General features: G+C 41.6%; 1 protein-coding gene across 3 annotated transcripts in view; it reads right to left on the reverse strand.

Annotated features, from left to right (window-relative positions):
- LOC140126319 (E3 ubiquitin-protein ligase RNF213-like) overlaps positions 1 to 17,573 on the reverse strand; it is a 136,022-nt gene that overhangs the window by 47,930 nt on the left and 70,519 nt on the right. For all 3 annotated transcript variants that reach the window (XM_072145607.1, XM_072145608.1, XM_072145605.1), the window contains 8 exons: positions 16,900 to 17,117; positions 16,140 to 16,280; positions 13,696 to 13,857; positions 10,061 to 11,192; positions 9,101 to 9,288; positions 5,056 to 5,211; positions 1,173 to 4,736; positions 228 to 364 (listed from right to left, as the gene is read on the reverse strand). In XM_072145607.1, coding sequence (XP_072001708.1) covers positions 228 to 364; positions 1,173 to 4,736; positions 5,056 to 5,211; positions 9,101 to 9,288; positions 10,061 to 11,192; positions 13,696 to 13,857; positions 16,140 to 16,280; positions 16,900 to 17,117 — 5,698 coding nt within the window. The remainder of the gene's footprint in view (positions 1 to 227; positions 365 to 1,172; positions 4,737 to 5,055; positions 5,212 to 9,100; positions 9,289 to 10,060; positions 11,193 to 13,695; positions 13,858 to 16,139; positions 16,281 to 16,899; positions 17,118 to 17,573) is intronic.

Raw genomic sequence — 17,573 nt, forward strand, 5'->3', positions numbered from 1 at the left:
AAAATATAAACTGATCCAAATTTCTACCATGAAAACTTTGTTATAAAACGTTGTGAGAACTAAAATTTGTAACCGGCTACGGAAGTACAACATAAGTATGGCAGTATACTTCCTTTTTAGAAACATTCATTAAAACTGCATCCATACATTTTGCCACATTCAATACATATGGAGGAGCCTAAAGTAAGCAAAGGCACATTACAAAGTTCATCAAGGTCTCAACTTACCTAATTTTTTTCAAGAATGAATATTCGGTGTCAAACTGCTGAAGGGACAGAATTTCAATGTTTCTGATTTTGCTTTGTAATTGAGCTTCTAAAATCTTTTTGTCGACGGAGGTGAGAAGCCGTGAAAATGTTGTGATCTAAACAGAAATGGTAAAATCTTTTAATATAATCATATTATGATATCGATAAAAGCCGGAGCAAGGGATCGTGACGTCAGCCGCTCGCTGACATTCTATTATGTGTGCTAGCATCGGCACACACTATGATGTCAGCGAGCGGCTGACGTCATGGTGCCTGTGGCGGACTGCGCGGGAACACGGAGCCGTTGCTGTATAGAAGAGGGCTGCAGTCTATATACTCCAGGGGAGGTGGCAGTCTATATACTCCAGGGGAGGTGGCAGTCTATATACTCCAGGGGAGGTGGCAGTCTATATACTCCAGGGGAGGTGGCAGTCTATATACTCCAGGGGAGGTGGCAGTCTATATACTCCAGGGGAGGTGGCAGTCTATATACTCCAGGGGAGGTGGCAGTCTATATACTCCAGGGGAGGTGGCAGTCTATATACTCCAGGGGAGGTGGCAGTCTATATACTCCAGGGGAGGTGGCAGTCTATATACTCCAGGGGAGGTGGCAGTCTATATAATACAGGGGGGGTGGCAGTCTATATACTACACAGGGGTGGCAGGCTATATACTACAGGGGGCTGACTGCCTATATACTACAGGGGGCTGACTGCCTATATACTGGGGAGGCTGTGACCAATGCATTTCCCACCCTCGGCTTATACTCCAGTCAATAGGGTTTTACAGTTTTTTGTGTCAAAATTAGGGGTCTCCTCTTATAGTCGGGTATATATGGTAACTTAAAAAAACCAAAAAATAAGCTAAGAACATCAGTATAAGTAGAGCAGAATGTAAAATCAATAGAGAAAATATAACAATTACCTCTGTAAAAATTGCGTGATTTCCATATTCAGCAGTTATGTGGGAACTGAGGAAGTCCAGAAAAGAGCCATGATGCTGGAGCTTGAAGTACTCGTCAATTAATTCTTGGGTGCCTGATCTGATCACAGAATCTGGTGTGGCACAATTCAGCAATACACATCTTGCCTTCTTTTTCACATTCACATTTCTCAGGTCTTCAGGATCAGACTGTGTTTGATTCATGTTCTCCATTACTTGAAGAACCACTGAGGCACATGTGTCCGAGTGGTAGCCAATAAAAACATCTGAAGGACTGTATTCATGATCTTTTACCATGAGGTGCTCTACATTGGCTTTAGTAAACATTTGAACCCAGTTCTCGAGTTCTTGAACAATGCCCATATGTTCTCTTTTCAAAAATGTGCTTATATCCAGATAATGTTTTTCCAGTCTGTTGATGAGTGGGATTGGAAAGTCTTTGTACACAATATCTTTTTCTTCAATGACGATCAGTCTGAATTTTGGATGAACTCTGCACTTTACACGATGGGTACCAAGGCCCAAGTCTACATACTTCTGTCCAGCTAGGTAGACATAATATTGGTTTAATGCATCATAGAGGCTTTCATACAAGTTTTGGAGATTGAGAAGAATGACCATCTGGCCAGTTTCCATACAGATTTTAACGCGGTTAATATTTCGGCAAATCTGGGTGTATTCCTGGTCCTTTGGAAAGCTGGATCCAAATATAATTTCAGGCTGTTGATTTTCTTTTAAAAATACTTGCTGTAATATCTGTAATGCTGCATAGTTTTTGGTCAGTATTAAGAGGTAACGAGATTCCAAGTCCTCACTATCATTTTTAATATTTTCTAACACTAGATCTATTGTATTGCATGCCTCTCCTAGTTGTTTATGTTCATCACCAACAAAAATTTCCAAAGCATTTAAATCATCTTTTCCACTGAAATTCCGGAGGACAGCTCGAGCAATTTGATGTTCTGTTAAAACGCCTTCAGACTGTTTGGTAAAAGCAAACACCATTTTTATCAAACTGTAAAAGTCACGTAAACCAAAGAATTCCTTTTTCTGTTCTTTTTGGGTTTCACAAACTTGCTCATAGGCTCCTGCAAAGTACTGGAAATACTTGGAGACTTTCTTAAGAATAAGTTGATCAGATGAACAAATTCCCTGCGCACTTTCAATAAGTTCTTGAACATTTGGATCACCCCGAGATACAAAGATTCCTCTGTTCATTTTTGCAGGGTCTAAGGCCCAGTTAGAGATGCCAATAAATCCAACCTTTTTGTGTGGCAAAGGGTCATCGTCAATGCAACCATCCTCCAGCAAAGGGTGAAGTGTTTTTAAAGGCATTTTGGCAGAGTCTTCAGCGAGACCGATCTCATCAAGTACAACAACGGACACATAATCGGTCAAGTTTTTCCCTTCCTGGAAGCGAGCACACTGCTTAAATGTGCCAATTATGCCTTCCGGAGTTGAGTGAGGGCTACACTGAAAAGATACCAAGTGGATCTGCTTAAGGTCCTTGTACAGTTCTGTATGAGCTGCTTGACCTTGCATGGCGTCTGCAACAATGGTCTTTGCAAGCGACTTTGAGCTTCCAGGTTTTCCAACAAGAAATAATGGGATTTTAAGTTCAATACAAATGACCATCATGAACAAATTTTCCTTTAAGGCAAGGTTTCTTGCAATGGTGTCTCTCAAGTGTACACCAGATAAAAAGAGATCCTGAATGACACTTATTTCATGTAAAATAGCAGCTTGGTCTTTGTATGGTTGAGGGAAATGTTTACATATGGCCTTTCTGTACAAATCCTTTCTTTCTAAAGATGCATGATAGCATACACCGACAGCTAGCACCAAAGACCAGGGTACTTTATCTTTTCTATTAATGGTGTTGACCTTACCCTTTAACATGTTTTTCTGGTTCTTGAGAAGCTTTTCATGATGGTTATAAAACCACTTGAAGACCTCTATACAACGTTCAACATCCCTTAAGCTCACAAAGCTGCATTCATCATTTTTCAACCTCATGTGGGTCTGAGAAGCTGAGAGCACATCTGTTAGCATCTGGACATCACTAGTGGAAAGCTGAATCTCTTTTGCCAAACGCTGAACAATTTGTTGTATATATTGCTTCTCAGTTTCATCATTCAGTTGTCCAAAGTCCCAGACAAGTGGCATCATGCTAGGAGGCAAAGCGTGGACCCGGTAAACAAGCTGCCTCAACGGGATGGACCCGAGTCTTTCTTTGGTTTCATCTGCAGAGACTCTGTAACCAAGACCAGCAGATTCTAAGCGTTTGATCATTTCATCTGTGTGCTTTCGATACGGGTTGCAGGCTGCAATTATGTGTAATCCAGAATCTTCCTCTAATGGTTCTCCATCTACAGTGTGATCACACAGGGCTTCTTTGATACTACTAATGGCTTCAGTTGTATTAGCTTCATCAAAAAACAACACAGTATCACATTCATTGGCTTTGTTTAAAAGTGCAAATTCCTGAGCCTCCAATATTTTTTGGTAAATCATCTCAGCTGTGGTACCTCCATGAACTTTCACAAGCTTCATATTTTCAGTAACAAAGCCCTTGCACAAATGGCATAAAAACTTGATGAGTCGTGTTTTTCCACAACCCGTTTCTCCCATGATGACAACAGGAATTCCACATCGGAATCTCATTTTAATGGCCAGAATCTTTAGAATGTTGTCGGTAGTGAGCTCATACGTTTCATCGGGATCAAATGGCCATTCGATTCCTAGGACCATGCATAATCTGCTTATTTTCTCATCTCTAGGCAGTTTGTCAAAGTCAATATTGAATGGGACTCTTTGAAGCACCAAACCATTATAGAGCTGCATGGTCATGACATTCTTTTTAATTACAGTATTATCTTTGGGATTGATGGCATCTACACCTCCTGCATTATTGGGTTGTAAATGGAATCCAATAAATGTCATGGAAGCACGATCATTATTGAAGAAGATATAGGGATGTGGTTCAGTCTCCCACCTTTTACGCATAACAAAGGGAGCCAGGTCTTTTTCCTTACATTCATCACGGTTAAGGATTTGCCCTCCAGGACTTTGATCTGTAATATCTAAAGATGGGGTAGCAAAGTCTTTTGCCATGATTATCATGAAGTCGACCACAAAACGTTTAAATCCTGGCAACAGGTCTCCAACAAGTTCAAATTTACAAAAGTCTGAAGATTCACAATCTTTAAGTTGGATATTTAAAAACCAGGCAAAATTTCTGAGTTCTGACCAAGAAGGATCAATTATTCCACAATGCAAAAGGAATATCTGTAGACATTTTGCTGGATCACCTTCTACACTGTCATATGCGTATGTAAATGTATCTAAATTCTGCCCCATATCAAAACGAGTCAAATATTGGTATGGTCTCTGGAAACATTCACTGCGGAATTCCTCAACATCCATTCCTGGATCCTCACTGACATCTGCCACATCTTCTGTGTATTTTGTTAGAACTTCGTTGGGTGAACAACATAAGATTTTGGGAAAGAAGTCAATAAAATTGTGCTGTACCCCTTGAGGAGCCTGCAAACAAAAATAAAATCAAAATCACATTTCTATAAAAAATAAAATATGATTCATATACACTGATGAAGAAAAGGGCTACAATGTTTTGAACTTTTGGCTTTCAGGAACCATATCTTTGAATGTGGGATTACCATCACGTTATAGAAAATCATCTTGGCTATCTCATAAATTTGACTTGCAATTACATGACATATGCTTAGCTATACAGATTGTCACGTAACTGAACTGTTACCGTTTTGCTTCCAAAAATCTAAATTAAAATATTTAGCTAATTTTTTAAACAAATTTTTCTAGAATAAACAAAATGACGTCTTACAGATTTATACTGTTTCGTAAAGATTAAGTTTGCAGATTCCAAAATCTCAACAATGTACAGGTGATTCGGCAGGCGTTTCCATATTCTTCCCTTTGAATCCATGAGATACTGCAGCACCAAAAGCTTAAACATGAATTCTGGAATACCTTTGTTGACCTGTAGAATAAGAGAATATGATATTAGGAGAGTAATAGTCTAAAGGCACAAAAAATATCCATTTACATTGTACACTTCACATAATTACAATGTGTGAAGTATATAAAAAGTGGGGTTGCAATGGCACCAGAACCATTGCTTGATGATCTTTCATCAAGGAGTTGAAATGCTTCCAAGGTTCAGGAACTCTATTGAATGGGCCTAGGTGTTTGGGGCTCTGGGACTCTCCTAGGTGCTGGTGGGGCATGACTAACATAGTTCTTTCAACACCTGGAGCCCAACTGCTGCAAGGAAGACCAGTAAAAACAAGGGTAGAAATAAAAATGCAACCTGGATGAAATTGAGGAAGATGCAGAATAGAGGGTGGAGCAAGAGAAGGTGGGAGGCCCTATTGTTACAGACAAGAGCGAGAATAGCCAAGACTCCAGAATAAACCATTTGCCCATGCCCACCACCTGCACTCCCCTAAGGTCTAATCAGCTGCCATCTTGCAAGCTGCCCTGGTCAGTCTCCAGGGCGGAGACCAAGCCACAAAAATATTCCTAATGGCTACTGCAGAATGTCGGCAGCAAGCAGAGGCTACAGAATGTCATGAACAAGCACAGTACAAACACCACTACAAATGCTCCATCTTTAACAGCCCACCCTAGCCACTTGTTAGTGTCCTCTAACACAGACCCCAAAGCTACGGGAATAGTACTTCCTAGATAGTAGTAAAGACTTGGACAATTTATTGCTAACCTTTAAAAAGACCTGTCACCTGTAACACATACCCGAGAACCAGTGTGTCTGGTTCCTAACCCCTTGTCTCAGATTAAAGGCCCTGGAAATATTTGGATACCCAGCATTACCACCTTAAGCTCGGAGGAAATCAAGCAGACTTTATTCTGGCAGTACAACTTGACCCCTGAGACGAGCTCCAGAGTTTGCATCGAGGGCCTCTGTAACAATTGCCAAGAGTACTCCAACAACAGGACTACAGAGGCCAAGGGGGTAAGACGAGCACTGTGCCTGCTAATCTGTCTACGCTTTCTCTTAACCCCAGTGGGGGAGCCCCATTTCACCTTTTCAAACAGCTGGGCCACTTCAAAACTATGAGGCAGATTTATCAAGCTGTCTGAAAGTCAGAATATTTCTAGTTGCCCATGGCAACCAATCACATCTCCCCTTTAAAATATTCATGAGCACTGGTAAAATGAAAGCTGAGCTGTGATTGGTTGCCATGGGCAACTAGAAATATTCTGACTTTCAGACAGCTTGATAAATCTGCCCCTATGTGTCCACTGACAGTTGGGCCCAGTAGAATCTACATAATACCCCTGTTTTTTTGTGGGGGTGGTGACAACTTGCAGCCCTTCATTACACGCCAGGTTGTGGCAATGGGACTAAGGGACACTGGGCCTGAGGAGACTCTGGTACATCTGAACTACATTTGGTACCCACGAAAACCCTCACGGTCTCTAAATTTGTAGAAACTAAACCGTACAGTATATTTGTACTGGAATGCGGGGAAGGAATTGAGGAAGGTGATGGTATAGGCCAAAATGCTAGCAAAAATTTTCCTAGGGACAGACTTGACCCAGTATGTGACCACTTAATCCCCAAGGTCTAATCCCCCTTACTGCAATGCCATGACCATCCCTATCATGAAACAACCTGCATAATACAAGGGATGTGGGGAAGGATGATGCAATATGTTCCTCTTCTCCCTGGAATGGAGAAAGTCAGTCAAGGAGGTTGTTTGGATGCTTTAGGGTACGGCCATCCAGTCACTGGGAACTTGTCATTGTCTTTCTCATCAGTGGAAATCTAAAGAGGGAAAACAGCAGCTGAGGAGGAGCCTGCAAGTGAGGAAACTCCCAGGAGTGATGGGGCTTCCAGGTAAGGCCACAGTGCACACGCTTGCTTCAGCCGTGATGTCTGATGACAGTCTGCAACAGTGACTGGATTGGGAGCTGAGGGGAAGTGGGCACTAACAGTGGTGGCAGCGTCCATTGCCACTTTCACACGCAGTGGGAGTGATTGGACCCCTTAAGGGCCTAACACTACCCCCTTTTCCAAACAAGTGGCTGCTGGGTCCGATAGAGGGTCACTAAGACATCGGACATTTTTACTAGCCAAATATGCGGACCGATGTGGCTGCCTACTGCCATTAGTACAACATGTGTCAGAGGTTGGAGAAGGTAGGCGTGCACCCAAGAGCTTCACTGGTAAGTCTGCCCATAATTGAATAGCCTTTTAAAGGGATTAGCTGTGGCCAATTGGCCACACGGTACCGGGAAGCAGTGGCTTTGTTGTCTTTTTGGGCTAAAAAAAAAAAAAGGTGTCTACAGCATAGCTAGAGATTTTCTCTCTGGTAGGGTTTCCCCAGAAAATGCTACACATTGAGTCTCTCTGCAAGCAAAGACAAGCAACATCTGGTGATCAGGCCATACAACCCAGAGACTAATAATGGCCTGTGTAAACAGTACAATGGCGCCCAAAAGCAGATGCTTTGGACGTTGAACGGTTTCCACAGGTGGCACTGGGAGAGCTACCTCCTACACTTGCTATTTGACTACCAGGAGGTTCTACAGGCCTTTTGAGGTTCTGTATGGGCGACATACTGATGAAAGAGGCCTTTAGAGATACCTGACCACTCCTGGATTGTCGGTCGTTGAGTATGTCATCAATCGGGCAGGGACAAGTACCTGACCATTATAAATATGGACAGAGATTATTAGCAGATTTCCTTACCCATGTGGCACAGGAATGCTCTGCCTTTATCACCCCGATTTGTTAATGCAAAGTGATACCATTCGGCATGAAAAACAACTCTGCCACTTTCCAGCAGATGGTTAACATCCCTTTTAGCAAGTGACTAGAAGAGTATGCAGTCGCATATTTGGATGACATTGCAGTCTTCAGTCCCACATGGCAGGACCACCTACAGCATGTGTTGTTCGAGCGCAACCAACAACAGGCAGGCTGGGTGCCAGCTTCGATGAGCAAGTCCGCTACCTTAGACACAAATGAAGTTAGGATCTCTGAAGCCATAGTTTGGGAAAGTGGATGCCATTGCATTTTGTCCCATCACTAGCATCAAAAAATAGGTGATGTCCTTCCTGGCACCGGAAGGCACTATAGGAGTTTCATTTCCCACTATAGTACCTTTGCAAAGCCCCTGACAGACCTTACCAAGAAGAAGTTTCCCCCTTCAGTCAATTCCCCCTTCAGCAACTGAAATAGCCTTCCTGGCTTTGGGGAGTTGATTTCTCTACAATAGAGAAGGAATGTCTGGCAATTGTTCAGGACCTGTATCTGGTACTGAGGAGAGGTTGTTACACTGGAGCCTTGCGCTCCAATAGTACTTCACCACACAATGAAGGGCAGTGACCACAGTAACACAGATGGGTTATCCAGACGTGGGAAGGAAGTGGACAGGTTTAGTTACAATTTAAATTATTCATAAAACTAATGTATTTATACACTCAATGATACCATTGAGTAAACTACTTTTTTCAGGTCTGTTGTATCAGAAAATCTGAATGCACAAAGAAGATGTCAAAATGGGCTTATTATTTTTTTTTTTAACTTTATATGAGCTGTATTTCACATTTTGCACCTTTGCAGGCACCATCATTAACAGCTTTGTTGATTCATGGGAAGGTATAAAAAATGCATAAGTTGATGCATACTGGGCAATATCAGAATAAAACCCTGGATAAATGTCCCTTTCAAAAAATGTATTTCCCCTAAAACTCTGAAGAAGGGAATCTAGACCTTGCACTTGAAATTCAGTATAGACATACAGTATAGAGCCAATAAAGATTTTACAGGGGAAAAAATAGTCTAATAATTTTCCTCCACTTCCTTTCAAGGTACTGTACTTTAATTTGGTTATACTCACAGAAGATGTGATATCAATATGGAATATTATTGGGCAATTCTGAAGATTGCGATCAAGAAAAGGAAGTAAGGCGTTTAACACTTTATTTTCGTCCACTTCAGGATTTATAAGTCGAATGGTTTTAAGTAATGGTTCCTCAAAGCTTGACTCGAGCTCCTCGTATAGCCTTTCCACATAAAGAGATTTACCTGGAACAAAAGGAAAGTTATTATATATTGTCAATACTACAAATAAATTTCACTAGCATGCGTCAACACTGCATGAAGTTTTGCAAATGATGGAATGCTACTTTACAAGTTGGCGGTGAGCTTTCTTTAACTTACCAGAAAATGACCCCTTAGATGAGGGTTGCACAACCCGTCAACCCAATAGCCCAAAGAGCACGGTGCACCCCGCAGAGAACAATAAGGTGTCCATCAATGATAGCACACTCAAGAGGCCGAGTAGTGGTGAGTACACCTGACAAATCCTGTCTGTGCTCTGCATCTCCTGCTCTACCCTGGCTTCTGAACAAGAGGGGACTGGAGCGGGGAAAATATGTCAGCTGTTCTGTACTCACCGCTCCTCTCCTGCCGCGATTTCTAATGCTGGCACAAAAAAATAGCTCCAGGATCTAAAGCAGTGCAGGAAGGATAAGAAGCCTAAACAGGTGAGTATTTGTTGTTTTTTTTTTTTTTGTCTAAATTGAAGGTCTACTGTATTGCAGTTAGCACATTGGGTCTAAGGAATGATCTGCTCTGGGGGTCTCAGCTATCATGTGCCTGCTCTGGGGGTCTCGGCTATCATGTGCCTGGTCTGTGGGTCTCCACTATTATAGGTCTGGTATAGGTGTCTCCAGTATTACATGTCTGCTCTGGGAGGTCTCCAGCATTATATGCCTCCTCTGGGGGGGGGGGGGGTTGGGGAGAGTCTTTAATAATATACATCTGCCCTGGGGGTGTCTTCTACATTTTTACTCACCCATTCCTGCCCGTTTGGATGCCACAATGCCAGCACTGAGTCCGTTCTGAAATACGTGAGCAGCTGAATCAATTCCAGCATCCACAGCAAAGTGAGTACGTAGATATCTCTGTATCTCATCAAGGGGATTTTGAGGAATCATGTGCACCTTGTGCTGGCTGAACACAGAGGGAATGTAGCAATGTTCTCGATCAGAATTACAGATGACCACCAGGCAGTAGTCATCATTCCCTGCCTGCAGCTGCTGGAATAGCTGCTCGGATTTGTATGCTGTGTCATAGTTTAGTTCATCTGCATAGATTAGACTGTAAATCTTCTTCCCGTTGTAACCCGGTGTTACACATCTTCTGAAAAACAAGGTGACTTCTTCAAAGGAAGTCTGAGGCGTGCACAGCAGCACTTCATCATAGGATGGCAAAGGCTCCGTAGCGCTGTGCATATACATTGCCAGAGCACAGGACAAGATCTGGGATGAGGGGCATAAAACCAAATTAGGGCGGCCTTCATGCAAACTAGGATGTAATTTGCGCAAAACCCATTTCTTATTTTGTTCGGCTAAAGAGGCTAAGCGAGTACCTAGAGCGTCTAAGTCTAAGCATCCTGGGAACAAGGAATTCATATGGGCCATTGAATACTCCCAAACCACTCTCAGCTTCTCTAATATATTGGTACAGGTTGCAAATTTAAAAGCAAAATTCATCTTGTTTGGACGCTTTCCAATAGAAGAGTCTCCAGTCTTTGATGTGTCCGTTTGTTGACAGTGGGGCTTAATAAAAGACAACATGACAAGCGCCTCCTCGCTGATGTCTTCATTCTGAAATTCTTGGCTAAGGAAAACCAGCTGCTCTGCCGTGTAATAGTTCAGGTAGTAATGCTGAGACCGCTTCTTCTTCATGAACTCCAGCCAATGGTCCAATAAATTCTCCATGGTCCTGCAGATATCTGGAAGTAGACTGGTAAGAGGTCCTTCTCCTTCCAGTTCATCAATGCCTTTAACACCAAATATCATAAAAATGCCAATAGGTGCATCCTCTGAACAGTAAATTTCTACCTTCCAGGTTCTAAATAACATATTTCCAGCTAAATAGAGGTCAATGAAGGATCTGGCCAACCTCTGCACATTGGTAAAAATCTGAAAAGAAAACATTTCAATACATGTCAGCCGTTTTAAGATTTATAATATTTCACTTTTAATTCACATCTCTATTGATCTCTCTATTGAGTTTTTCAGTTTTCTTCCGTGCACCATGCATTACTTAATGAATTAGCTGTGACTGTTCCTTTAATGCTCCCAGGTAAATCCCAGGACTGTGAATATAATTATGTCATTATTAGGCGTGGTGATCCTTTAGTTTACTCTTAAAATTAAAGGACATCTACCACCAGGATGAAGGATTGTAAACTAAGCACACGGACATACTGGTTTGGCTCCTTTGGCTGGATCCATTCTTCTTTAAGCTTCCTACGCCCTTCTTTTTAAGAATTTAGCAATTAGCCTGAGGGGCTCCATAATCCATTAACAACTATGGAGCCTAGAGCACCTCAGGCTCATTTGCAGAAGTTGAAAAATCCTTTTTTTTTTTTAAATCGGGGCATAAAAAGCTAATAGAAGAGTGGATCCTGAGGGGGGACACACCAGTATGTTAGTGTGCTAGGTTTAAAATCCTTCATCCTGGTGGTAGATGTACTTTTAGTGTATTCAAAAATAGCACAAAGTGGTTCAGAGGGCATCACCAGTACCGCTTTGAGCTGCATGGTTCTGGCTCCTACACCAGTCCCCCACCACCCTCAAAAATAACTGACCTCCCTGCTCCCTCACCACTCCCTCCTCCCCTCAGTGCTAGAAATATTGTGGCAGCATAGAGCTACAGTTGAAAACAGAAGTTTAAATACACTATATAAAAAGACAAATATGCACTGTAATTCAGCACACTGTTCTAGATCTCACCAGGCTGTCATGGGATCCATTGCTCCCCGAAACATCATTGTGGAGTGAGGGTTCCATCCTAGATGGCACTGACAGTCAATGCAAAAATCCTATGCAGCTATTTTATTTTGCACGATTTTGATGATCAGTACCAGCACCGACCAAGGGTTTTTAGCAATGGTGTTTGCTGCATAATGCAGCAAACAACCCCCATATGTGAAGAAGAATCAACGTTAAGGGGTTAAAGAACATGCAGTATTAAGATCAAAACTACTTTTCAAAAATTGTTCCAACTTTCCACTTAAATGGGTTGGCCACATTACATCATGTTTTTTTTTTAATGTGTGTGTAAGGTTGGGGTCAGGATATTAGGTAATTTACCAATATACATCTACAGACGCTCCCCTACTTAAGAACACCCGACTTACATATGGCCCCTAGTTACAAACAGACCTCTGGATATTGGTAATTTACTGCGCTTTAGCCGTAGGCTACAAAGATCAGCTGAAAGAGTTTCTACAATGAAGCTTTATTGTTAATCCTGGTTCTTATGACAACCCAAAAGTTTCAAAATCTGATTGGCACGGAGACCAAAATACATTTTGGCTGTGGTTACAATTATAAAATATACAGTTCTGACTTACATACAAATTCAACTTAAGAACAAACCTGCCTGTATTAATAGTTCTGCTCCATTTTTTTTGTTATGTAAATTGAGGCCTCCTGTCTGTTACCTCATCAACCAGAGATTCCTGTCCATAAAATGGTTGCAGATGGAGGGTCATGTGATCTCTCTGTCCATCAACAATCGCCAGTTAGAGATGACATGTATCAAAAGCGGTACGGACTCTCAGGATAGGGATGTAATATTACCACTGTACAAGGCATCGGTTCGGCCTCACCTGGAATATGCCGTCCAGTTCTGGGCTCCAGTCCATAAAAAGGAGCTGGAGAAGGTTCAACGTAGAGCCACAAAAATGATAAGGGGTATGGAGGGTCTCACTTATGAGGAAAGATTACAACAACTAGATTTATTTAGTATGAAAAAGAGACAACTACGAGTGGACATGATTCATTTATATACACATATGAAGGGTCCATACAAAAAAAAATATGGTGGAAAGTTGTTGTTCCAGGTTAAATCTAATCAAAAGACAAGGGGACTCTGGTGATTAAAACTGGTTTTCTCCAGATGGAGACAGAGGCGACAGGGCTTCTTTACTATGAGAACTGTCAATCTGTGGAATAGCCTGCCTCAGGCGCTGGTCACAGCAGGGGCAGCAGAGAGCTTCAGGAAGGGTCTACATACCTTTTTACACCTAAATAACATTGACGGTTATGTTATATAGAATTGTTTATCCCAAATCCCTTTCTCATCCAATCCCTACCTAGGTTGAACTTCATGGACATGCCTTTCTTTTTTTTTTAACCATATAAACTTTGTAACACGACCCTCCATTCGCAGCCATTTTATAGACAGGAGTCTCTGGATGATGAGGTAAAAGACAGGAGGCTTCACTTTACAAATCCAAAAAGTGGAGCAGAAGTATTAATAGATGTATATTGGTAAATAACCTAATATCCCCCCCCCCCCCCGACACTTGGGGGCGGGGGGGAATGTTACAAAAAACAAAATGTTACAAAAAACATAAGGTAAAGTTGCCAAACTTTAATCCTCCACATCAAACCACTCGCTTGGTTATCTTACCTCTGAAAACTTTTCAACTTCTTCATTGCTTTGGTCTCCTTTTGCTGACATCAGCATAAGTTTATTCAGTAATTCCTTCAACTCTTCTAATGTGTAAACGCGATTATTTATGCCATCTCCTTCTTCAATGAGATTTAGTTGTATCACATTGTCTAGAGCAATCTGCACAAATTTTGAAAATCATCATAAGTAATAAGTGTATTACAAGTGCAGTGTTAGTGTTATTCTGCACAAGATTCATATAAGTGTCTGATACTAGGTGATAAATCTTCAGATGTTTAAGGGAAATCTACCATTTGATTTCATGCATTATGAACCAAACATACCTTGAGAATGCTGTAGTTACACTGATGAAGAAACATATCTTGTTTAATAACTGAACAGAGTGGTTTTGCCGAAAAAAACATTATAAAATTATGATAATGAAGCTCGGTTGTTTCTGTGCTGGGTCTCAGCGCTTCTCCGCTTACATTAGTTATGCACTGCTCGAGAGAATGATTTAATCACTGTGTTGTGTATGACAGGCATAAATAATCAATCGCAGCACCATCCCCCTGCTGCTGTGTATGACTGATCCAGCTCAGGTTGATTTGTCCTGTCTGGACAGTTTAGGAAGCTCCATGTAATGAGCAGGCTTAAGGCAACGAACTGTATAATCTTTATCATTTTGTTGGGAGTAGAGATCAAATAAAAATTAAATTTTTGTAGTGACCGGGAAAAAAATTACTGTTTAGAAAGTATTTTCCTTGTGAAAGACTAGTAGAACATAAAAATCTTGGAAATTGATCAACGTAATTGATCAACAGAATATGTTTATCATACAATGGCTAAATTCCTGTTATCGCTCAGTCATGTTAACCATCTCTGGTTGTTGACCTAGATGCTTTGCTTATTCGATCTAACGATATTGTGCAAGGGTGGTTTCATTTTGGCTAGTGTGTGGCTCGTCTGTTGCGCACTCATTGCATTTTGTCTCCATGGTGCATTCATGCTGCATCAGTTTCATCTCCGCAAAAAAAAAAAAAAAAAAAAAAAAGGTTTAACATTGCTTTAAAAACATAACACCTGGTCAGAGGGGGGAAAAAATGACCTGTCATCAGTGTTTTTGTGCACCCATAGACTTCTATTTTCTTCCGTGATCAGCATCAGTGAAAAACAAAAGACCTGTTCTTAATTTTTTTTCTGCGGACAACGGTTCAGTGAAAAAAAAAAAGCCAAGGTGAAAACACCCATTGAAATCAATGGCTGTGTGAGGTGCAACACCCCCCACCGGGGCCTAGCCTTTTCTGGTGGCAGCCGGGGCCCAGAATACCGGAGTGGCTGGCTTGTGCGGCCTTGGGCACACTGTTGTCACAGTGCTTGGTATGGGGACCGGAGGACTAACCTACAGCCTGGCAGGTCTCCAGCAGGTGGTGTGTGCAGAAAATATGGAGGGAGAGGCTGAGGAAATGGTTTCTCCCTGGGGAAACTCTTGAGGTGTCTGTAGGATGAATCCCTGGGTCATGGATGGGGAAGCCTGTGGTGGCAATCAGCTGTAGCCAGGGATAAGACAAAGGCAACGCTCTGCAAATCAACTTACAGTTCTTTATTGAACAGCCGGCAACAGCCAAATGATTAACAGCAGATTCTCAAGCTGGAAGAGTCATAGAGAGCCGGGTCCACAGGAAGGTTACATGCAGCCTAGTAGTAGACTCAGGCTGGGCTGGTGCAGATGGAACTGAGTCCGGGTGGTGGATCTCAGTTCTGGATTTAAGTTTTTGAACCTGCCCTGGGTGCTAGACAGTAGGACTGAGGCACCTGAAGTTCCTGGAATTAGGACAGTGCAGACAATCGCAGACAGACCATGAGGTCTGGTTCTGTCTGCAGACTCTAGCCAAAGACTGACTCCAAGATGCAGTCTCTCACTCTGACCATGTGCTTCCACCCAGCAGGGGTTCATATGCTCCTTGGTCAGGTGGCAGCACTCCTCCAATCAGCTTCTAGCTTGTATTAGAAGAACATAATTGGACAGTAACATATCACAGTGTTAACTGTTGCCTTACCAGGCAGTGGCTACAGCTGCAATCACCAAGTTCTCCCAGGGGTAACTTCTGGATGAGTTGCACAGGCTCACCAGATAGCTCCTAACCAGGAGAGGGCGTTATTCGCAAAACCACCTTGCCTATGCATTGGCAGGGGTGTTGAAGAGACATCTGTGGAAATCACTGAACCACAGATATAGTTAAAAAAACAATGCCAATGTGAAAGAGCCCTAAGAAAAATACTTTTTGTAACAATATTTTAAAATTTATTTTACCATTCTATTTAGTCTTACTAGAGATAGTGAACCAATTTGATCGGTCTAAGCTACTTAAAGCTTCATAGATCGTAACAATATATAAACAACACAGAATGAACAAAATATAATAGGATTTCAAATTTGTTTTTTTGGGGGGAGAAATTACCTTTTTATTGTCTTGAGGAGCTTGGATTATATATGTCCCCCGTTTATTTATTGAAGTGGCTAATGACAAGGAGGACAATTCCACTGATCCATGACTTTCTTTCACAGTTTTCAGCCACTCTACATGGCGAGCAGAGTCTCTCTAATGAAAAAAATACAAGTCAAGATTAATTATACTTTTAAGCATAACTAACGCTTAGAAGCTAAATTCATTGCAGGTGAATTGAATGATGCAAGTGGTAATAGTTGACTTTGTCATATACTTCATGAAGGAAAAACTTCTGTGCTTTTTTATCTTTCTTTCTCCTGTAGTGAGCAGTGTATCTGAAGTCCCTACACAGACTAAGTTCAACTCTTTCCCAGCCTAGAGAATATTTCCCTTAATGATTTAGCTCTCTAAAGAGATTAGACTATCCAGGGACTGTCTGTAAAAAGTTAAGCCATTAGTCACTTTATCAGGCTCCTTTATTTGTCAGTGGAGAAAGTCTATGACACATTAGAAGTTTTGATTATTGGGAGTCAGAATGTAAGGGTCCCTACAAATCTCTGTGACTACTCTGCAATGATCAGGTTAAACTGATTCAGGCTCGCTTAGCACGGATGTAAAAAAAGTTGATCTCCCCTGAAGTTTTAGTATGGCAAGTTTGGTGATAATCTTGGCACTTAAGCCTCCACCAATCAGATATTTTGTCATAAAAGGGGAGCAAAAGTCCCAATGTTTCATAAGCAAACATACAAACATACACATCCAATAACTTTACCATCTTTTTGGGTAGGTTGACGTCACTTTGTAGAGCATTCCACAGTTTTTCCAAGCATTTCATTAAGTCATCAAATCCAGAATGCGAATCCAGTTCATATAGTAAAGATGAATAACCTAGAACTGCATCATGGAAGCAGGCGACACGATCTACATCCATGTCATTCTCACCAGCAGAGATGGAGGCCAGGTCAACAAACACTTTCAATTCATTGACATCTAAAATAAAACAGAAAATAATGTGCTATCACATCAGTCATCATTCCATGGAAAGGAATAGCCAAACATATAAAACATTTTATCTTGCTGTATTTCAAAAATGAATAGAGCAGGTGTGAATACAAAACGTTGCTCAGCTTCTCTGTGCACTTTTTTGTATCATTCTTTTATTGTAAATTTAGAAAGAAGAAACAAGGTTCAGTATTAAAGGAAATCTACCGATTGAAAACTGTCATTTTGACTCAAACATGCCTTTACATAGGGGTAGGTAAGCTGATACTGGAGGATGTCTTGATGAGGCACAGAAATCAGCAGTTTAGTCCAAAAATCGATTTATACAATAAGCAAACAACCCATTCGGAGCTCCTGTTCCCCTGACACAGGGCGCTTGGTCACTAGCATAAGTATGCTTGAAAGTTCCCCTCCTCCCTCCCTCCCGAGAGCCAGTGATGTCAC

The sequence above is a fragment of the Engystomops pustulosus genome, chromosome 4 (assembly GCF_040894005.1).
Source record: "Engystomops pustulosus chromosome 4, aEngPut4.maternal, whole genome shotgun sequence".
Taxonomy (NCBI): Eukaryota; Metazoa; Chordata; class Amphibia; order Anura; family Leptodactylidae; genus Engystomops; species Engystomops pustulosus.